General features: G+C 40.6%; 1 protein-coding gene and 1 non-coding gene across 2 annotated transcripts in view; both read left to right on the top strand.

The window, feature by feature from the left end:
• Nucleotides 1–6766: 6766 nt before the first annotated feature.
• Nucleotides 6767–6854, top strand: trnay-gua (transfer RNA tyrosine (anticodon GUA)). Its single transcript is given in 2 exon segments — nucleotides 6767–6803; nucleotides 6819–6854. It is a non-coding gene; the product is annotated as a tRNA-Tyr (tRNA).
• Nucleotides 6855–21087: 14233 nt separating this feature from the next.
• The window catches only part of wscd1b (WSC domain containing 1b), a 64390-nt gene continuing 61366 nt past the window's right edge, over nucleotides 21088–24111 (top strand). Inside the window, exons 1-2 of the mRNA XM_077547588.1 lie at nucleotides 21088–21229; nucleotides 23867–24041. Coding sequence (XP_077403714.1) covers nucleotides 23992–24041 — 50 coding nt within the window. The 5' untranslated portion in view covers nucleotides 21088–21229; nucleotides 23867–23991. The remainder of the gene's footprint in view (nucleotides 21230–23866; nucleotides 24042–24111) is intronic.

Consider the following 24111-nt stretch of genomic DNA (forward strand, 5'->3'; position numbering starts at 1 on the left):
AACCCTAGCCCTAATGTAAAACCCTAGTTTGAAACCCTAACCCTAATGTAAAACCCTAGTTTGAAACCCTAACCCTATTGTAAAACCCTAATTTGAAACCCTAACCCTAATGTAAAAGCCTAGTTTGAAACCCTAACCCTAATTTGATACCCTAGTTTGAAACCCTAACCCTAGTTTGAAACCCTAGTTTGAAACCCTAACCCTAATGTAAAAACCTAGTTTGAAACCCTAACCCTAAAGTAAAACCCTAGTCTAAAATCCTTATCCTATTTGGAACCCTAACCCTAATGTTTAACCCTAGTTTGAAACCCTTACTCTATTCTAAAACCCTAGTTTGAAATCCTAAACCTAATGTAAAACCCAAGTTTGAATCACTAACCCTAATGTAAAACCCTTGTTTGAAACCCTAACCGTAATGTAAACCCCTAGTTTGAAACCCTAACCCTAATGTGAAAAACTAGTTTGAAACATCAAACATAATTTGAAACCGTAGTTAGATATACTAACCCTAATATAAAACCCTAGTATGAAACACTAACCCTAATTTGAAAAACTAGTTTGAAACCCTAACCCTAATGTGAAAAACTAGTTTGAAACACTAACCCTAATGTGAAAAACTAGTTTGAAACACTAACCCTAATTTAAACCCTAGTTTGAAACCCTAATCCTAATGTAAAACCCTAGTTTGAAACCCTAACCGTTATTTGAAACCCTAGTTTGAAACCCTAACCCTAATGAAAAACCCTAGTTTGAAACCCTTACCCTAATGTAAAATCCTAGTTTGAAATCCTAACCCTAATGTAAAACCCTAGTTTGAAAACCTAACCCTAATTTGAAACCCTAGTTTGAAACCCTTACCCTAATTTGAATTCCTAACCCTAATTTGAAACCCTAACCCTAATGTTAAACCCTAGTTTGAAACCCTAACCCTAATTTGAAACCCTAACCCTAATGTTAAACCCTAGTTTGAAACCCTAACCCTAATTTGAAACCCTAGTTTGAAACCCTTACCCTAATGTAAAACCCTCGTTTGAAACCCTAAACCTAATGTAAAACCCTAATTTGAGACCCTAAACCTAATGTAAAACCCTAGTTTGAAACCCTAACCCTAATGTAAACCCTAGTTTGAAACCCTAACCCTAAGGTAAAACCCTAGTTTGAAACCCTAATCCTAATTTGAAACCCTCGTTTGAAACCCTAACCCTAATTTGAAACCCTAGTTTGAAACCCTTATCCTAATGTAAAACCCTAGTTTGAAACCCTAACCATAATTTAAAACCCTAGTTTGAAACCCTAGCCCTAATGTAAAACCCTAGTTTGAAACCCTAACCCTAATGTAAAACCCTAGTTTGAAACCCTAACCCTAATGTAAAACCCCAATTTGAAACCCTAACCCTAATGTAAAAGCCTAGTTTGAAACCCTAACCCTAATTTGATACCCTAGTTTGAAACCCTAACCCTAGTTTGAAACCCTAGTTTGAAACCCTAACCCTATTGTAAAAACCTAGTTTGAAACCCTAACCCTAAAAAAAAACCCTAGTCTAAAATCCTTATCCTATTTGGAACCCTAACCCTAATGTTTAACCCTAGTTTGAAACCCTTACTCTATTCTAAAACCCTAGTTTGAAATCCTAACCCTAATGTAAAACCCAAGTTTGAAACACTAACCCTAATGTAAAACCCTTGTTTGAAACCCTAACCGTAATGTAAACCCCTATTTTGAAACACTAACCCTAATTTGAAAAACTAGTTTGAAACCCTAACCCTAATGTGAAAAACTAGTTTGAAACATCAAACATAATTTGAAACCGTAGTTAGATATACTAACCCTAATATAAAACCCTAGTTTGAAACAGTAACCCTAATTTGAAAAACTAGTTTGAAACCCTAACCCTAATGTGAAAAACTAGTTTGAAACACTAACCCTAATTTAAAACCCTAGTTTGAAACCCTAATCCTAATGTAAAACCCTAGTTTGAAACCCTAACCCTTATTTGAAACCCTAGTTTGAAACACTAACCCTAATGTAAAACCCTAGTTTGAAACCCTTACCCTAATGTAAAATCCTAGTTTGAAATCCTAACCCTAATGTAAAACCCTAGTTTGAAAACCTAACCTTAATTTGAAACCCTAGTTTGAAACCCTAACCCTAATTTGAAACCCTAGTTTGAAACCCTAACCCTAATGTAAAATCTTAGTTTGAAAATCTAACCCTAATTTGAAACCCTAGTTTGAAACCCTAACCCTAATTTGAATTCCTAACCCTAATTTGAAACCCTAACCCTAATGTTAAACCCTAGTTTGAAACCCTAACCCTAAATTGAAACCCTAACCCTAATGTTAAACCCTAGTTTGAAACCCTAACCCTAATTTGAAACCCTAGTTTGAAACCCTTACCCTAATGTAAAACCCTCGTTTGAAACCCTAAACCTAATGTAAAACAATAGTTTGAAATCCTAGCCCTAATTTGAAACCCCTGTTTGAAACCCTATCCTTCATGTAGAACCCTAGTTTGAAACCCTAACCCTAATGTAAAACCCTAATTTGAGACCCTAACCCTAATGTAAAACCCTAGTTTGAAACCCTAACCCTAATGTAAACCCTAGTTTGAAACCCTAACCCTAAGGTAAAACCCTAGTTTGAAACCCTAACCCTAATTTGAAACCCTCGTTTGAAACCCTAACCCTAATTTGAAACCCTAGTTTGAAATCCTTATCCTAATGTAAAACCCTAGTTTGAAACCCTAACCCTAATTTAAAACCCTAGTTTGAAACCCTAGCCCTAATGTAAAACCCTAGTTTGAAACCCTAACCCTAAATTAAAACCCTAGTTTGAAACCCTAACCCTAATGTAAAACCCTAATTTGAAACCCTAACCCTAATGTAAAACCCTAGTTTGAAACCCTAACCCTAATTAAAACCCCTAGTTTGAAACACTTACCCTAATTTGAAACCCTAGTTTGAAACCATAACCCTAATGTTAAACCCTAGTTTGAAACCCCAACCCTAATTTGAAACCCTTGTTTGAAACCCTAACCCTAATGTAAAAGCCTAGTTTGAAACCCTAACCCTAATTTGATACCCTAGTTTGAAACCCTAACCCTAGTTTGAAACCCTATTGTAAAACCCTAACTAGGGTTTCGGGTTTTCAGCTAGGGTTTTACATTAGGGTTAGGGTTTCAAACTAGGGTTAGGGTATCAAACTAGGTTTTATCATTAGGGTTAGGTTTTAAAAATTGGGTTTTACATTAGGGTTAGGGTATCAAACTAGGGTTTCAAATTAGGTTTAGGGTTTCAATCTAGCATTTTACATCAGGGTTAGAGTTTCAAACTAGGGTTTTACATTAGGGTTTGGGTTTCAAACTAGGGTTTTACATTAGGGTTAGGGTTTCAAACTAGGGTTTAACATTAGGGTTAGGGTTTCAAACTAGTGTTTCAAATTAGGTTTAGGGTTTCAAACTAGCATTTTACATTAGGGTTAGGGTTTCAAACTAGTGTTTTACCTTAGGGTTAGGGTTTCAAACTAGGGTTTCAAATTAGGGTTAGGGTTTCAAAATAGAGTTTTACATTAGGGTTAGGGTTTTATATTAGAGTTTCCAAATAGGATAAACGTTTCAAACTAGGGTTTCACTTGAGTGTTAGGGTTTTAAACTAGGGTTTTACATTAGGGTTAGGGTTTCAAACTAGGGTTTATCTTTAGGGTTAGGGTTTCAAACTAGTGTTTTATATTAGGGTTAAGGTTTCAAACTAGGGTTTTACATTAGGGCTAGGGTTTCAAATTAGGGTTGGGGTTTAAAACTAGGGTTTTACATTAGGGTTAGGGTTTCAAACTAGCGTTAGGAATTCAAACTAGGGTTTATCATTAGGGTTAGGTTTTAAAAATCGGGTTTTACATTAGGGTTAGGGTTTCAAACTAGGGTTTTACATTAGGGTTAGGGTTTCAAACTAGGGTTTGAAATTAGGGTTGGGGTTTCAAACTAGGGTTTTACATTAGGGTTAGGGTTTCAAACTAGGGTTTGAAATTAGGGTTGGGGTTTCAAACTTTGGTTTTACATTAGGGTTAGCGTTTCAAACTAGGGTTTTATATTAGAGTTTTAAAATAGGATTAGGGTTTCAAACAGGCGTTTCAAATTAGGATTAGGGTTTCAAACTAGTGTTTTACATTAGGGTTAGGGTTTCAAACGAGGGTTTCAAATTAGGGTTAGGGTGCCAAACTAGGGTTTTACATTAGGGTTAGGGTTTCAAACTAGGGTTTTACATTAGGGTTAGGGTTTTATATTAGAGTTTCCAAATAGGATAAGGGTTTTAAACTAGGGTTTTACTTGAGGGTTAGGGTTTCAAACCAGGGTTTTACATTAGGGTTAGGGTTACAAATGAGGGTTTTACATTAGGAAACCACCATGGACCAGGTGCACCAGGACACCCTAGGCCGTAGTTCGATGATCGACTTTGTAGTCGTGTCATTGGACTTGCGGCTGTATGTGTTTGACACTCGGGTTAAGAGAGGGGCGGAGCTGTCAACTGATCACCACCTGGTGGTGTGTTGGCTCCGATGGCGGGGTAAGATGCCGGTCCGACCAGGCAGGCCCAAACGTACTGTGAGGGTCTGCTGGGAACGTCTGGCAGAATCCCCTGTCAGAAAGAGTTTCAACGCCCATCTCCGGCAGAGCTTCTCCATTGTCCCGGGGGAGGCGGGGGACATTGAGTCTGAGTGGACCATGTTCCGCGCTTCAATTGTTGAGGCGGCCGATCGGAGCTGTGGCTGTAAGGTGGTTGGTGCCTGTCGTGGCGGCAATCCTCGAACCCGCTGGTGGACACCAGCGGTAAGGGATGCCGTCAAGCTGAAGAAGGAGTCCTATCGGGCCTTTTTGGCCTGTGGGACTCCGGAGGCTGCTGACGGGTACCGGCTGGCCAAGCGGAATGCGGCTTTGGCGGTCGCTGAGGCAAAAACTCGGACATGGGAGGAGTTTGGTGAGGCCATGGAAAACGACTTCCGGACGGCTTCGAGGAAATTCTGGTCCACCATCCGGCGTCTCAGGAGAGGAAAGCAGTGCACCGTTAACACTGTGCCTACTTTGTTATCCCCATTCCTCAGATGTTCTCCAAAAGATACATCGCCTTCGATAGCTCAGTTGGTATAGCGGAGGACTGTAGAAGCTCTGAGCAGTAATATTAAGTAGCTGGTTCAAATCCTACTTGAATGGTTCTTTTGAGTATTCACAATCTTTATCAGAAATAGGAAATACAAATAATTGTGGCTAATTCATCTAAATATACCCAATTCGAAAATGCCACTATTACTCCTTCCACAAAGCATTTTTATAAACTTACAAAATTGAAAATGCCAGTTGTTTGTTGCTGGATTCTACTTTGTTATTCCTATTTCTCAGATGTTCTCAAAAAGATACACTGACCTTCGATAGCTCAGTTGGTAGAGCGGAGGATTGAAGAAGGTCTCAGCCGAAATCTTTAGGGCACTGGTTCAAATCCTGCTCAAAGGAAAAAAAAAAATCTTAATCAAAAAAAAGGAAATACATATAATTGTGGCTAATTCATCTTAATGTACCCAATTTGAAAATGCCACAATTAGTTCTCTTTCCACAAAGCATTTCCATAAACTTTCTGATCTACATCCGTGTCATGTCCCAATTCCTAGTTTATTTCTGAAGAAGCAGCAATCTTTGTAAATTCAGTTTGTAGAGCCGAGGACTATAGCGTATCTCAGCTAAAATTCTTAGGTTCGCTGGTTCTAATCTGGTTCGAAGAGGTTTTTGTAGAATTCTCAAACTTATTCACAAATAGGGAATACAAATACATTTCTCCAAATCATCTAAAGATAAATTTTGAAAATGCCAGTCGCTCGGTGTCGCTTTATACTTTGTTTCCCCATTCCTCAGATGTTCGTGAGAAAACACAACACCTTTGATACCTCAGTTGGTATAGCGGAGTACTGTAGAAGGTCTGAGCAGCAATCATAAGTAGCTGGTTCAAATCCTGCTCAAATGAGTCTTTGAGTGTTCCCAGTCTTTATCAGAAATAGGAAATACAAATAATTGTGGCTAATTCATCTAAATCTACCCATTTTGAAAATGCCACATTTACTCCTTCCACAAAGCATTTTTATAAACTTACAAAATTGAAATAGCCAGTAGTTTGTTGCTGCTTTATACTTTGTTATCCCCATTCCTCATATGTTCTTGAGAGCACACAGCAACCTTCGATAGCTCAGTTGGTAGCACGGAGGACTGTAGACGGTCTCATCTTAAATCCTTAGGTCCCTGGTTCAAATCCTACTCGAAGGAGTTTCTTGAAGAATCACAAATCTTGATCGGAAATACAGATAATTGTGGCAAATTGATCTTAATATAAATTGAAAATGCAACAATTACTTCTTGTTCCACAAAGAATTTTCATCAACTCTTCTCCACATCCGCGCTATCTTTCCCAATTCCTGTTTTATTTCTCAAGACACAGCAACCTTTGTCATGTCCCAATTCCTAGTTTTTTTCTGAAGACGCAGCAATCTTTGTAAATTCAGTTTGTAGAGCCGAGTGCTGTAGTGTCTGGGCTAAAATTCTTAGGTTCGCTGGTTCTAATTTGGTTCGAATATGTATTTGGAGAGTTCCCAAACATATTCTAAAATAGGAAATAAAATTACATTTCTCCAACTCATCTAAATATACAAATTTGAAAATGTCACAGTCGCTCGTTGCCGCTTTGTACTTTGTTATCCCCATTCCTCAGATGTTCTTGAGAAAACACAGCAACCTTTGATAGCTCAGTTGGTAGAGCGGAGGACTGTAGAAGGTCTCAGCCGAAATCCTTAGGTCGCTGGTTCAAATCCTGCTTGAAGGAGTTTTTGGAAGAATTCCCAATCTTGACCAAAATAAGAAATACAAATAGTTGTGGCTAATTCATCTGAATTTGCCCAATTTGAAAATGCCACAATTACATCTTGTTCCACAAAGCATTTTCATCAACTCTTCTCCACATCCCTGTCATCTTTCCCAATTCCTGTTTTATTTCTCAAGACACAGCAGCCTTTGTCATGTCCCAATTCCTAGTTTATTTCTGAAGACGCAGCAATCTTTGTAAATTCAGTTTGTAGAGCCGAGCACTGTAGAGTGTCTCAGCTAAAATTCTTAGGTTCGCTGGTTCTAATCTGGTTTGAAGACGTTTTTGGAGAATTCCCAAACATATTCACAAATAGGAAATAAAAATAAATGTCTCCAAATCATCTAAATATACAAATTTGAAAATGCCACAGTCGCTCGTTGCCCCTTTGTACTTTGTTATCCCCATTCCTCAGATGTTCTTGAGCACACACCGCAACCTTCGATAGCTCAGTTGGTAGCACGGAGGACTGTAGAAGGTCTCAGCTGAAATCCTTAGGTCGCAGGTCCAAATCCTGCTCAAAGGAGTTTTTGGAAGAATTCCCAATCTTGATCAAAAATAGGAAATACAAATAATTGTGGCTAATTCATCTAAATATACCCAATTTGAAAATGCCACAATTACTTCTTGTTCCACAAAGCATTTTCATCAACTCTTCTCCACATCCGTGTCATCTTTCCCAATTCTTGTTTTATTTCTCAAGACACAGCATCCTTTGTAAATTCAGTTGGTAGAGCCGAGCACTGTAGAGTGTCTTAGCTGAAGTTCTTACGTCGCTCGTTCTAATCTGGTTTTGTTTTTGGAGAATTCCAAAACGTATTCACAAATAGGGAATAAAAATAAATTTCTCCAAATCATCTAAAGATACAAACTTGAAAATGCCACAGTCGCTCGTTGTCGCGTTATACTTTGTTTTCCCCATTCCTCAGATGTTCTTGAAAAGATACAGCAACCTTTGATAGCTCAGTTGTTATAGCGGAGGACTGTAGAAGGTCTGAGCAGTAATCCTCAAGTAGCTGGTTCAAATCCTGCTCAAATGAGATTTTGAGTATTCCCAATCTTTATCAGAAATAGGAAATAAAAAGAATTGTGTCTAATTCATCTAAATATACCCAATTTTGAAAATGCCACAATTACTCCTCCCACAAAGCATTTTAATTCTTTGACTGCCAAAAATGTTAAATGATGTTTAGTAAAAACCTACAGAGGGCCGCCAAGGACGTTAAAAGACGTTCTCCAATTTTATTTAATTTTTTTGGGAAACGGGTGGAGGAAAGCCTTGCCCAGCTGTGGTGAAAGTTTCAAGCAGATCGAGTTAGCCTAATGACTATTTTTGGCCCCTAGATGCCAGCAATGACTCTCTTTTGAAAAGATCGGGTAGGCGTCAGTAGAAGACGTGAGGCGGAGCTAGAGGCGACAATGGCTGGGGAAGGGAAGAGAACATGGCGACCGGTTGCAAGCAGCTCACGCTCGAGCAGTTTTTTTCAAAGACGAAAAGCATCGACCAACGCTAAAGAGCACATTGATGACGACGATGATCATCATCGATGATGATGATGGTGACTCCGAGGTTGACGCCGAAGTTGGAAGCGCTGACGCGGCGGCTATGACGACTTCATAAAGGTTTATGGGCTAGCGATGCTAACACCGGAAAACGCGGAGCACAACCGAGCACGCTCAGGCGGACGTTCAATCGGACGACGAAGAGTACCCCGAGTCCAATGCATATTCATCGGAGGAGTGGGTACAGTCTGCTACTTGCTATTCCCCGGAAAAAAAGGCCGTCAAGAAAGTGTAACGTCTGCACGCGAAACGGACAATCAAAGTGAAACGTAATCTGTTGTGCAATTCCTGCAACCTCTCCTTGCAGGGCAGTGTTACAAAAAGAAAAACTGTATTTGAAACATCCACATAATTGTAAATAGTACCACAGTTGCACACGTTTGTAAATAGTTTGCGAAATTGTTTTGTCAAATTGTTACACTGTTGAATGGAAATAAACGTATTTTGCAATCCCAAAACACTTTTTCATTGTTGGTGGTGGTGTATTACAGAAGTAAAGCACTATTTAGGTGTTTGTGGCATCATTCATGGACAAAAAGAAGTGTAGAATTCACTAGAGTGCATGAAATAACATCGTTTCACAAAAAGCTCTTTTTCTCCGCTTTTTGTTTCAAAACAGAGCATTTCGGTGAAACTAACCATTTTCTATTGTTGATTACTGAAGAACGAAATAAGGTAGAAACAAACTTTTTTTTTCTGATGAGATGAGAGTTCAATCTTTCATTTGGTAGTAGGTGTGTTTCCATAGTCCAAACACAACATTTTCTGTGGACCTTGAAAGATCAGTCAAAATGCTTGAATCGGCTGGCACTGGCGACATCCCGTTTCTGAAAACGTCCGGCAGTCAAAGAGTTAATGTATTGTTTGGTTTGAATTTCAAAAACTGACAACAATGGTTTTGAATGACTAACTTTAGATTTGTGTATGTGAGAGATTGTATGAGATTTTGCTAAAAATAATTATTAAGTTTATTTTAAAACACGCTTTTATAAACTATCGTTTTTATTCCATAAACCATTTTTTCCCCCCCAGAAAAAAACTAAAATTAGAGTCAATATGATCCATATTAAAACGAGACATATCTTTCCAGAATCTGTTGGTATAAAGGGAAACAACTATCTCCCAGAAGTGGAAAGGCGGCGTGATAACAGAGGATTTTTTTTTATTGTTTAAAAAAAACAAAAAAAACATTGACATTTATTTGAGGCTTTTAATTTGAAATATGCTTTTGCAACGCGTTGGCGTTGCCTTACCGTAATGCAGAATGTAAACATTGACAATCAAAGATCAGAGCAGAGGATGGCTGGATTTCATCTTTTCAAGTGGAGCCTTCCTTGACTGGTTTTTGGAGTTTACTTGTGTTTGTGTTGCCTTTTCAGCTCATGGTAAGTAAAGCAAAATGCAGATTCAAATTTATTTTTGAGTATGTTTACGAAACGAAACCGCAACTTTGTAAACATGGGTACATATTTTGCTGTGAATATCCTGTTTTACACTACATACAGTAAATCCAATAGATGCAGGAAACGGAGTTGTTTTTTTACGCAATATATTTTTTACATAAAGAACATATGCACGACAACCGTGTTAGGGTTCAATGCATTTTTGTAATGATCACAGTCACACATATTGAATCACACCTATACTTCCTGTGTTAAGGAAATTTGCAATTGTAACTTCATATTTTCCAGATTTGAATCTTATGTTTTTTTTACGAGTGCATAGCCTAGAAGTTTTGAAATACGTAACAAGTGTTGCTTGCAGTGCTGTGCTCGCCCAGTTCCGGCAAAGTTTTACTGTAAAGTGTACACGGCACATCAAAAACAACAACTATTGTACCTCATCAAACACTGTTAAGATCGTGCAGTTACACTATAGGGGTTTTCATATCTGTTAACAATATCCCAGCGTGGCATTGTTTATTCATAGTAACTACCAGTATGATTTCCACTTTTTAGTTCCACAGGAAATCACTTTAGTGTACGCCACAAGCAACATTAGGATTGCACCATGCAAGTTCACAAGCTGTCTTCTTGTACAATGGACAAATAGAGAAAGAATACTTTGCCTAATTTGCAAGAATGATGTTTGTTGAGTAATAGATGTAGCATACTTTGCTGGTGAAGAATTTGACAGCGATGCCTGAAGCTGCTGAACCCTTGTGGAGTAATAGGAAATGTATGCCTAAACACACAATTTTTAAAATGTATTTATTTATTTACAAATATTGTGTTTTTGAGATATGATGATTACGTAATTTATGAATATTTTGTTTTTACTTTCAACAACTCATCAGAGCTATCCATGCACATAGTCTTTCTTTCTTTCTTAAAACTTTCTTTTGCCCTCTATTAAACTTTTTTTGCCCTCTATGAACAGTAAAAACTGTTATCTATCCATCCATCCATCCATCCATTCATCCATCCATCCATCCATCTACACACCCAATTTAAATATTTAAATGAAGTTAGGATTTGTTAAACATGAAAACAGAATACAATGATTGGCAAATCATGTTCAACCTACATTTAATTAAATACACTACAAAGACAAGATATTTAATGTTCAAACTGATAAACATGATTGTTTTTAGCAAATAATCATTAACTTTGAATTTTATGGCTGTAACGCGTCCCCCCCAAAAAACTGGGAGAGGGTCATGTGTAACATCACCTTTTCTTTTACCAACATTTACCAACTGAGGACACTAAGTGTTGATGAGTCCTGCATGTTTTAGAGGTTTCCCACGTTCAACACAGCTGATTCATATTAATGCTCATTAGCAAGCTCTGCAGGAGCCTGATAATAATCCTGATAATTGAATCAGGAGTGTTGGAGTAGAGAAACCTCAAAATCATGCAGGACTCAGGCCCTCGAGGAACGGATCTTGACACATAATTTTTTCACATTCTTGCTTAATGTACAACTTCAGCTGTTCAACAGTCCGGAGTCTCCGTTGTCGCATTTTACGCTTCATAATGTGCCTCACATTTTCAGTGTTGTAACACCTGCAGAATGTGGTTTGACATTATCTTGATGAAATAAGCAGGGCTGTCCGTGGAAAAGACGTTGCATGGATAGCAGCATATGTTTTGCCAAAACCTGAACGTACCTTTTAGCATTACTAGTGCCTTCACAGATGTGTAAGTTCCCGATGGCACTAACACAGCCATCACAGATGCTGGCTTTTGTACTTGAATATCCATAAATCCATAAAAGTCCGAATGGTACTTTCCTCTTTGGTCCGGAGGACACGACATCCACTATTTACGTGTGTATGTGTGTGTGTAATGTAATATAATATTGTTATGAATACATTTTAATATTATTTTATTGCTTTATTGATGGGCAGCACGGTGGATGACTGGTTAGCACGTCCGCCTCCCAGTGCAGAGGACGTGTGATCGAGTCCGGGCTTCGGCCTTCCTGGGTGGAGTTTGCATGTTCTCCCCATGCTTGCGTGGCTTTTCTCCGGGTACTCCGGTTTCCTCCCACATTCCAAAGACATGCATGGAAAGTTGATTGGACACTCCAAATTGTCCATAGGTGTGATTGTGAGTATGGTTGTTTGTCTCTGTGTGCCCTGAAATTGGCTGGCAACCAGTTCAGGGTGTACCCCGCCTACTGCCCGAAGCCAGCTGGGATAGCCTCCAGCGACCCTTGTGAGGACAAGCGGTTAAGAAAATGGATGGATGGATGCTTCTTTGATAATATATTTATTTTATTGATACTATATAATGTTATTAATTCATATTGCCATTATTATATGCGTATATTTAATATAACAAATACATTTGTCAGAGTAGAATGTGCCTGTGTTGTCTTCAATGGCCCACTTGTTCAACATGTTCAACATGACTTGGGCGACGTGCAAATTAAATAGAGGTAGGCTGGAGCCATCACATAAATTAAGTAGTTAGCAATCGTGAACTAAATCTAGACTAAATTTTTGGAAAGAGTATAAACCCATCCATCCATCCATTTCCTATGCTTGGCTAACTTGACTCGCTCTGGAGTTGGCATTTATAATCATGTGGTGGGTACTTTGCAAAACCAGATCAAGTGATAATTAACTGAATCTAGGACATTGATGCACAAACCCAACTCCCTTAACCTTTATTACTCATTCAAAGCCAAAAACTTACATATGTTTTTTTTTAAATACTTTGTCCTTCACTCCCACAAACGTATTTACGTTTAAAAATATATATATATATTTTTTAATGCTAGATCATACAGAAGGCTTTAATATAGTTTCTGACCTAAAAAAGTCGCTTAATGCGATGGTGGTTATTACAAAAACAGCCAGCAGGTGGCAGCAGAGTATAAGAGATCAGCCAGGGCCATGTTGCAACAAGCTCTTTTTGGCAGTGTTTTTAACAGGTTTGTGAATAATGATGAAATTTAGCTATGTTCTAATACTAATTGCAGCAAAACAGATACAAATATACTTTTTTTCCTGATGAAATAAGAGACTAATCTTTCTTTTGGTCGGTTTCATGTTTTTATAGCAATAGAACACAATATTCGGTGGGCCTTGCAAAATCAGCCAAAATCCAGTAAAACAGCTGGGAGTGAAGGGGCTTCAGTGAAAATGGCTGGGAGTGAATGAGTTAAGCCATTGTAAGCCATAGTGCAGTACATATCACCTGAAATGCTACATATTGTACAGTTGAGTTTTCTGTCTGTTGTCCTAGATAGAAGATGAATGAGGATGCGTTTGAGGTCCCGGAAAGGACAGAGTACCGTTACCTGGTGCAGGAGGAAGATGAAGAGGAGGTGCAGTATGTTCGACACAGACACTACATCAGCCCCTTCCTGGTGCTTTCCAGACGCTGCATTTTGCTCGTCTGCCTTGGGGTGCTCGCTCTCCTTGTTCTGGCCACTTACCTGGGCTATGTAGCACAGACACTCCCACCGAGACTTGTCCAAGTGACCACTGACTGTGGCGAATACAGAGGAAGACATGTGAGTTCCTCATTTTTGATGATCATTTTATTTGTCATTCAGGGGTGGTCTGTAATTGCCCACTTAGCAGCGGCCAACTTGACATAATCCGCAAGGGGAGATCTTTATGCAGTTCCTGATGAATGTACTTTGAGGGAAAGGTCACAATGTCATTATAAAAATTACTTACAACCGAGTACAAATTCTAACTTTAATGGACAATATAAATGCAACAATAATATCATATCAGAATATGCTCAAAAGTCAATTTTGGCTCCATACATTCATAATGTAAATATAATCCTCAATTTGCAAAAAAATGGCGCCTACTCCTTTAATATGTAGTATGTACTAATGGTGGATGATTGTAGTAAAAAAAGAAAAACGCAATCTTGTAACGCATAACGTCCTCCTATCCAGACATTAACGAACCCCCCAAAACCCCAGCATGCTGATTGGGCGGGGGAAAAAAACATCTCGACAATTCCATCCATCCAACATCTGCCGCTTATCCGGGGTCGGGTCGCGGGGGAGCAGCTTTAGCAGGCAAGCCCAGACTTCCCTCTCCCCAGCCAATTCAACCAGCTCCTCCGACAGTATCCCAAGGCGTTCCCAGGCCAGCCGAGACATAGTCTCTCCAGTGTGTCCTGGGTCATCTCTGGGGCCTCCCACTGGTGGGACATGCCCGGAACACCTCTCCAGGGAGGCGTCCAGGATTCATCCGAACCAGGTGCCCAAGCCACCTCAACTGGTTCCTCCCAACGCGGAGGAGTAGCGGCTCGACACTGATTCCCTCCCGGATGACCGAGCTTCTCACCCTATCTCTAACGGAGAAACCAGACACCCTGCAGAGGAAACTAATTTTGGCCGCTTGAATCTTGTTCTTTCGGTCACAACCCACAGCTCGTGACCATAGGTGAGAGTAGGAACATAGATCGACTGGTAAATCGAGAGCTTCGCCTTTTGGCTCAGTTCCTTTTTTACCACAACGGACCGATACAGAGTCCGCTTCACTGCAGAGGCTGAACCGATCCGCCTGTCGATCCAACCTACCCTCACACGTGAACAAGACCCCAAGATACTTGAACTCCTCCACTTGGGGCAGGATCTCATCCCCAACCTGGAGAGGCCACTCCACCCTTTCACGACTGAGGAGCATGGTCTTGGATTTGGAGGTGCTGATTTTCATCCCAACCGTTTCGCACTCGGCTGTGAACCGCTCCAGCGAGGGTTGGCGATCACGGCCCGAAGAAGCCAACAGCACCACATCATCTGCAAAAAGCAGAGATGCAATGTTGAGGCCACCAAACCGGACTTCCTCAACGCCTTGACTGCACCTAGAAATTCTGTCCATAAAAGCTATGAACAGAATTTGTGACAAAGGGCAACCTTGGCGGAGTCCAACTCACTGGAAACAAATTCGACTTGCTGCCGGCAATGCGGACCAAACTCTGACATCGGTCGTACAAGGACCGAACAGCCCATATCAGGGGACTCGGTACCCCGTACTCCCGAAGCACCCACCACAGGACTCCCCGAGGGACACGGTCGAACGCCTTCTCCAAGTCAACAAAGCACATGTGGACTCCCATGCACCCTCGAGGATCCTGCTGAGGGTGTAGAGCTGGTACCCTGCTCCACGGACGGGACGAAAACCACACTGCTCCTCCTGAATCCGAGATTCGACTTCCCGACGGATCCTTCTCTCCAGCACCCCTGAATAGACCTTACCAGGGAAGCTAAGGAGTGTGATCCCTCTATAGTTGGAACACACCCTCGAGTCCCCCTTCTTAAAAAGGGGGGGCATCACCCCAGTCTGCCAATCCAGAGGCACTGTCCCAGATGTCCACGCGATGTTGTAGAGGCGTGTCAACCACGTCAGCCCCACAACATCCAGAGCCTTTAGGAACTCCAGGCGGATCTCATCCTAAAATACTAAGAAATAATTAACTAGAATTAGATATTAAATGTATGTGATTTTACTATCCATCCATTTTCTTAACCGCTTTTTCCTCACAAGGGTCACGCTGGAGCCTATCCCAGCTGGCTTCGAGCAGTAGGCGGGGTACACCCTGAACTGGTTGCCAGCCAATCGCAGGGCACACAGAGACAAACAATGATTCACACTCACAATCACACCTCTGGACAATTTGGAGTGTTCAATTAACCTGCCATGCATGTCTTTGGAATGTGGGAGGAAACCAGAGTACCTGGAGGAAACCCACGCAAGCACGGGCAGAACATGCAAACTCCACCCAGGAAGGCCGAAGCCCGGACTCGATCTCACGTCCTCTGCACTGGGAGGCGGACGTGCTAACCAGTCATCCACCGTGCCACCTTGATTTTACTATATACATTTTAATACATTCCTATAAAATTCATATATGAATTTTGTTGAATAGTTACTTTAATCATATAGAAAACATTTTAGATTGGAGGAACAGAGGCGACGCCCAGCACGTGGAGTGTTTGACGTCATTATGACGCTGTTTACCTCCCGTTACTTGCAAGCGCATGAAGTGGTTTTCTTTTCCTTTATTTTTTATTTTTTTAACAACAATATGTCTATGGCTACGGCCGGGCACTAATTGACAGAACTGCACATGTGAAGAACTGATGGGGTAGTGAGACTGGCTTCAGCGCAAGTAGGGTAACGTAAACTGTCACTGTATTTCCGGGTCGAGCATGAGCGGAGCCGACAGCGTTTGTCGGGCGCATTTGGTCGTTGAGAGTGACGTCACGGACAGTCAAATCCATACTGAGTGTTTCGAGCTGATCAGACTGAGACGCATCCTGTCCAAATCGGATATGATACAAAAATCTGATTTCATGTGCTTTGTGACTGTTCAGACTAAAAATTATCCATCCAGTTTCAATCTGGATGGGCGTTCTCAGGCCAGCCGAGAAACATAGTGCCTCCAGCGCCTTGACTCGGACAAACAGCGGCTCAACTCTGAGGCCCTCGCGGATGATGTTCTTTCAGTCACAACCCACAGCTCGTGACCATAGGTGAGGGCAGGAACGTAGACCAACTGGTAAATCGAGAGCTTTGCCTTTCGACTCAGGTCCTTCTTCACCACAACGGACCGATAGAGATCCGCATCACTGGAGACGCTGCACCGATCCGCCTGTCGATCTCCCACTCCAACCTACCCTCACTCGTGAACAAGACCCCAAGATAAAATATTAGATGAGGTGGATATTTTGTAGTTGTTAATAATTATTAGTCATTAACATTATTTCTTTACAGCTTCCTTGCCAGAGAGTCTACCCTCTTTATTTCTTTTAACTCTTTGACTGCCAAAAACGTTTAATAACGTTTAGTAAAATCCTAAGGAAACGGGTGGAGGAAAGCCTTGGCCAGCTGTACTGAAAGTATCAAGCAGATCTAGTTAGTATAATGACTATTTTTGGGCACTAGATGGCAGCAATGACTCTCTTTGGACAAGATTGGGTAGGTGTCAGTAGAAGAAGTGAGGCGGCGCTAGAGTGCTGAGGGGAGAATGGCTGAGGAAGCGAAAATGGTGACCGGTTGCAAGCAGCTCACGCTTGAGCATTTTTTTCAAAGACGAAAAGCATCGACCAATGCTTAAGAGCACATTGATGACGACGATGATGATGATGGTGACTCCGAGGTTGACGCCGAAGTTGGAAGCGTTGACGCGGCGGCTATGATCACGTCATAAAGCCTCACCGGCTAGCGATGCTAACGCCGGAAAACGCGGCGCACAACCGAGCACTTCTGCACAGGCGGACGTTCAATCAGACGACGAAGAATACCCCGAGTCCAATGCATATTCATCGGAGGAGTGGGTACAGTCTGATCACGGAGAAGACACTGGTTCTGGACTACGATGTCACCATGAATCGAGTGGATAAGATGGATCAGAACATCTCTTACCACCCGGTATAGGAACTGAAGGACATGAGGAAGCCAGATGTAACACCACCGTAACTACAATTCATATCTGGCATGCTAAAGCATCTCTCTGGACCTTAATATTTCCCAGGAATGCATCAGAGTAATTGACATAATTATTAACTCATTCAACCCCAAAAATGTATAAATATGTTTAATACGTTGTCTTTCACTCCCAAAAACGTGTTTATATGTTTTTTTAAATGTTTTTTTTTTTAATGCTAGAGCATACAGAAGGCATAGATGCAGCTTCTAACCTGAAGAGGTCGCTTAAAGCAATGGTAGTTATTACAAAAAACGGCCAACAGATGCAAGCAGAGTACAAGAGATCACATTTCAAATCAGAAAAAGCTTTTTTTCCCTTTTTTCAACAGGTTTGTGAATAATGATGACACTTAGCTTTATTCTAATGCCAATTGCTACAAAACGGAAACAGATACAAATGTAAGAGAATCTTTCTATTGGTAGGTTCCATGTTTTTATAGCAGTACAACACAATATTCTGTGGGCCTTGAAAAATCTGTCAAAATCTAGTAAAACAGCTGGGAGCGAAGGGAAGTGCTTTCGCGAAAATGGCTGGGAGTGAATGAGTTAAGAGAGAGGCAGTGAAAAATAAAAATACTGAGGTATTGTGCTACAGGAAGATACTAAAGCATAGTGCTGCGGTAAGACAGCAGCAAATGTTTCTGTCTTGTCCGAGGTGATCAATTTCTGTGAGTCTGCTCCGAAAAATGCAGAAACAGGAAGAGCTCAGATCCGGACAGCTGACTGTCAACTCCCGCATCCTGCTTTTGAAGTAGTCCGATCTGACCTGTATGTTTGAATGACAATAAAACAGTTGTATTGTCAGGTAGAGATGAAAAAAAGCTAACTTCAGGAGACGAGGAAAGGATGTTGTGGACGGAAATGCAATGAAAACACGTCAGTCCATCAGTACGCTAAAGTGTGTATTTTTTTTTTTTTAGACACTTATTCTAAAGGCAGGACCAGCATCAACAAGGCAGTTCAGAGAAGAGCAGAAGTTGCCAATGTTACCAGCGTTTCAGTGCCATGCTAGCTGGAGATAATGCAATGTTGAGCCAGGAGTGATTGCCAGGAGCCATGTGGATGACTTGGTAGAAGTGCTTGCTCTGTGAATCAGTGTTTAGCACTGTTACTGTTTTATATTTATGTATTTATTTTAGCACCTTTCAATTTGTACAATTTCCAGTTTTCTTCATTTCCACTCTCTCCAGTTTTCTTTAATTCCAGGTCTGTGTTGGAGGCCAGGAGCAAGACCAGTGTTTTTGTGTGTGTGTGTGTTTTTTATCTCCTCTGACTATTGTGGTGCATTCAAGGCCCATCTTGTTTAATCATGCAACTTTATTATTATTATTATTATTATTACTTAGAGGTTATTGCTGGCCAGCCCAATCTCATCACCATTCTTTATTTTATGCTTGAGTCATTTAATATAAAAAAAAGATGAAATGGAGTGTATATGTATATTAATGTATATGGTATGCCTATATATTAGGGCTCAACCGATTAAATTAACTAATTAATTAACTTTTGAACCTTCAATTCAATTCATCCATCCAGCCATCCATTTTCTTAACCGCTTGTCCTCACAAGGGTCGCGGGGGCGCTGGAGCCTATCCCAGCTGGCTTCGGGCATTAGGCGGGGTACAGTCTCAACTGATTGCCAGCCAATCGCAGACTTCAATTAATATTTTCATAATTCTGCTGATGAAACATTGACTTACAGCTAGATTAATGAAGCCTTTGTCATGGCCTGAGGGGGCCTGTATCATTTTTACTGGCACTAAGCAATTTTATGGTGGATGATGGGAACTCTGCCACAAACGTGCAGACTGCTTTACGGCATACATACCCGTTCCCCAGTTGTTCGGAAGTCAAGACGTTATCATGTAGAAGCTGCAAAACAACCCAAGAAACAAAGATTTTTGTCTGAGGATCCTTGGATCTGATTGGTCGATGCATCTTGTACACATCTACCTAACTTTTGTTTTGACTAATCACGGCAACGGATGAAAATGTCGTCTTCTTCCTCGTCATAGGAAAAAAAGCACGAACATCTTTGCTAAAAATGCACGAAGCGCCTCTCGCTATTCAACATTCAACAAGGAAACGGTGAGTATTTCTGCGAACAGAATTAATTGCAGCGTCCATTTGTCCACGTTAGGTTTGTTTGTTTCCCACATGTTAGCGCTTCCTGGTTTCGACACAGCTGCATATCCCGCCCCCAAACACAATACCGCTTTGTGATACACGTTTTGTACGGATCGGGGAAAATCAGCGGGCTCAGTACAAAATGTATTCTCGAGAGTCTGTGAACTCAGAAATACTGCGAAAGTTCAGCTTGCAGAGCAAGGTTAGGTAAGATCACAACCAGCGTCTGTTGTTAACATACTTGAGAAATGTTAAAGTGTTGTATAGAGAAAAAATAGAAAATAGCTACTGGAAACAGTGTAATTCAGTCCAACCGCGGGCGTCTTGGACATTCGAATTTCAGCCAAAAATTGGCATCTGCCCAGAAACATCCATATCAGTCGGGCCCTTATACACAGTATCTATACAGGATATTCTCTGTATTGACTATTCACTATTACTACTGTGCATATTTTGTGAGTATTTATACATTGTGGTGAAATAAAGTGGCTCAGTGACATTCGAATGTCAAAGGTTAAAGTCAGATTGTGGAACAGAAAAAGAATGGAAAATAGGGCTGGTTGTTTGAGAAATGGGAGTCAGCTTCCTGACAACTTCCGAGGTGCCCTGAGCAAGGAATTAAACCTCATGTGTGAATGAACTCTCTGTGATGCATGCAACTTTAATACAGCAGTATGTGATACCAATTTTCTCTGGGGGTAAAACATTTAACAAAACAAAATGGAAAAAGAATGCAAAAAGGGAAAAGGCATTTTGTCCCCTGGAAAGTGCGAACACTCACATTTTATTTAGCATCCATCCACCATGACTTCCCAACAATGAGGGAAGTCAGGGGAACATCTACTTCCAGCATCCCCAGATGCTCCAGATGATCCTCAGATGTTTTATGATTTTTATTAACGTTATTAACATTGTTAACATCTAAAAACCTCCCGCTAAATGAAAAGACTGGAGATGCTCACATTTCAAGACACCAAGCAGGCACTTGTGTCTAGACCATATCGGTTTTTGAAGACTATAGTTTGAAGGCCAATCAGACTTGACCAGGCGGTTTGCTCTTCACTCTTTCATTTGATCTGTTCGTGCAGAAGAGGCGCTGTTCGCGGTGCTGAAATGTAAAGACGTCAACTGGGTCCCACATGGTTGACTGACTTTTAATGCGTCACCTATGAGTCATGGTTAAGTCCAGTCGTTATGCTTTACCTATAGTACCAAACCAAGCTGGGATTCATGTTGTGTCTTCATTTGTTGCTTCTTATCACTCCTTGTTTCTACAAAGCCGACTGTCTTTCGAACAGTAAGTGTGGTTGAGGTTTATATTTCCCGTCTTGAAAACTCGCCGTGTCAGTAGTGTGTCAAGCTCTTTGATCGGTGCGACGGATACGGCACCGTGTAGAACACCCTGCGGACTACTGAACACGACTCACCCATTTGCACAGTGAAGACGCCGTGACGCTTGCACATCATCGATGCAAATTAAACTGGCTCCCCCTCCCCACAAGAGTACACGTGCGCGCGCGCCAGCGCACACACATGGTACGGTACATTCTATTATCGGGACGGAGGCAGAGAGGGAGAGGGAGGGAGAGAGAGCGAGAGAGAGGGAGAGGGAGAGAGAGAGAGAGAGAGAGAGAGACCGAGAGTAAGAGAGGGAAATGATATAAAAGCAGTTTTCGGAACGCTGGCGAGCTGAGGTGACCGGAGCGATGCTGTTCGTGGATACACGCGATTGAAGGTAATCTTTCTATTCAAACATTCTCCTATGTAAATAGTGGGGAATTTTGAGGGAGAGGGATTGTTGGAAATTGCAGACCTCGGATACTTGCACATGCACATCGTTGAACAAACCAGGGAACGACGATAATATCATGTAATTTCATGTATTCAGACGTTGAACCTAATTAATGCAGACAACTGTTGCTTTTGTCGTCTGGAGCACTGCGCCCCTACTTTTTGTGGGTGCACAAGTGACACAGTAATAGAATTGAGATGAAGGGCATTTTGTTTTATGGGAACCTCTTTAGGCTGCACAAAATATTTGGGGATGTGGGACAGAAAAGGCTTTTGAAAGTAGCCGTAATTTTCCAAACACTTTGTCTAACCCGAGAATAAACGTGCAGTGCATTTTCAGCATCTACTTCACTGTTTGAAGATACTACCGAATTAATCTCCAAATGTAAGAGGTCTGTTGCTGTGATAAACCTCAGCTCATACGCATGCTTAATACGCTTCCCAGGCTCTTTTTTATTACATGATGTCATTTCCCTGAGTTTCAGATAGCAGAGATTGGGTTGGTGAGATACACATCATCAGATACTGCTGCAAGTAAATAGAACATCTGGACCGAAAGATAATCCAGATTTTAAAAAAAATATTAAAGGTTGATGAAACAGCCTTCTGTTTTTGGTTACATGCAATAGAATACAGTCAAAATTGCAATTACAAAATTGTAATAAAATAACTATTTCTCCAGGGTAGGTTATGAATTTGAACCAAACATGAGAACTGGAACGAACAACACATCAGAGGAGATGTTGCAAGATGCTGCAAGACACAAACACAAACCTACATGTCAATTTGGACTATGTCTAAAGCTCCAGGCCAATGCTTTTCTTCTATCTGACTCGGCTCACTAACAGAACATTACTTTAAAAAATGTAATTAGTTATAGTTACTCATTACTTGCTAACAAAAGTAACTGAGTTACTAATTGAATTACTTCATAATAAAAGTAACTCCTTACCAGGCAAAGTAACTATTTTCACTAATTTAAAAAATGTTTTATATAAAACAATTAGCATTTTAATTGTATTATCAGTATTATTATTATTATTATTATTATTTTATACAAGGAATTCAAATTATGTCCAGGCTATATAGGGTGCTTTGATTTATTTTTGTGAATATTTATGCCACACAAATGCCTCACTCCATAACGACAGATACAATGCTGTATGTTCTACCACTGCCATATATTACAGCAATCAGAATAATAATAAAAACTACAAAAATATCTGTTGAAATTTTGAATGGGACTGCTAACTCAGGTAAGGTGGAAAGCCGTTTGTAGTACTTGTGGAAGTAGTAGTTGAAATCAAGTTAGTTCCTGTTGAAATCAGGTCACTTCTGGGTCAGTTCCTGTTGAAATCAGGTCACTTCCGGTTGAAATCAGGTCATTTCTGGGTCACTTCCTGTAAATCCTCGAATAATATGTTATAATAATATACTTTTTTTCTAGGATAGTAATTTGTGCCTGCTTTGCAAGCAGTAGCATTTCTGCTACTGCTTTTTGTTCTGCAGCAGTCCCATAATAAAATAAATACTGGATATATGGTCATTTTTGGCTCATATGTCACCTATATGTAATTTGAGGACAGTTGTAGCACAGACGGTGAAGAGAAATACAATTGTTGGCGCTATTAATTACACTAGGTGTGTGTCGCTATTGCTGCCATAGTGCTTCTGGAATTGCGATATCCTGTAAAGGTTCTTGGTGAAACAGAATTGCCAACTAATTGCTCCTCATTGCGGCCGTTTTTCAGCAGATCTGTTATTTTGATCGACGTTAGTCTTGTCAAAGATGTCAAACCCCAAATGAGTTCCAGGGGACGGCCGTGGACTTGCTAAAATGCTAACATCATGTTTATTGTGAAGGAAGACAGGTCGTGACTAGGGATGTTCGATACCACTTTTTTATTTTGACCGATACTGATACCAATACTCAAATCTTCAGGACTCACCAATATCGATACCAAGTGCAGATACCATTAATACTAATGATGCATACATTTCCCAAAAAACAATGACAGATAATAAATTTTAAAAAGACATATACAGTACATAATAAATATAGCAAATGTCCTTAAAATTGCTTGAAAGTAATGACAATTATATTTTTTCAATTTGCTCAAAAAAGTCATTTTGAACCTACTGTAAGTTTACTTCGAGCCTTGAAGCCAAGGTCGGACTGGCACAAAAAAAAAAATCGGGCCTAGCATTTTGACTTACCAGCCCGATCAGAGATCAAACCTGACGAAAACATTGTTCTGCCACTGATGTTGTTTCAGTTTGCTGTCTATATTCAAAATGGATTAATGGACTAGTCCCTCTATATTGTGGGCCAGTCTCTTGGAGTAAAATGGAGGAAAAATAATAACTAAACAGCACTGCATCGGACGCCGGCCCACCGGGCATCTGCCCTGTATGCTAGATGGCTAGATGACATTTCACATATGATAACGATAACAGCGTTTCAAATATGGGGAGAATAATGAGTTAGATTCGCCTGTTTATGAAAAATACAGAAATACATACTTGTGCTTGTAGTCCAGCTGCATATATTATGTGCCTGCATGTGTGTGTCTCCCCCAAGGACCGTCCTGGAGTCACTGACAGGTCAGGTGGTCAGGACTGGGATATTAAATCCCTCTTTGCTGTGAAGCATCCATTGTTCCACCAGCACTGTTGGACTGTGTGCCAACGAAGGACCAAGACTAAATGTCTGGGACATTCCCAAAACCTGCAGCTCCTGCCAAGATGATGAAGTTGTAAGTAGGTTACTAGATCTGTCATTCTTGCACCTAATCCATGAAATGGCCCCCCCCTCCTCTTTGATGA

Source organism: Vanacampus margaritifer, chromosome 16 (genome assembly GCF_051991255.1).
Source record: "Vanacampus margaritifer isolate UIUO_Vmar chromosome 16, RoL_Vmar_1.0, whole genome shotgun sequence".
Classification (NCBI taxonomy): domain Eukaryota; kingdom Metazoa; phylum Chordata; class Actinopteri; order Syngnathiformes; family Syngnathidae; genus Vanacampus; species Vanacampus margaritifer.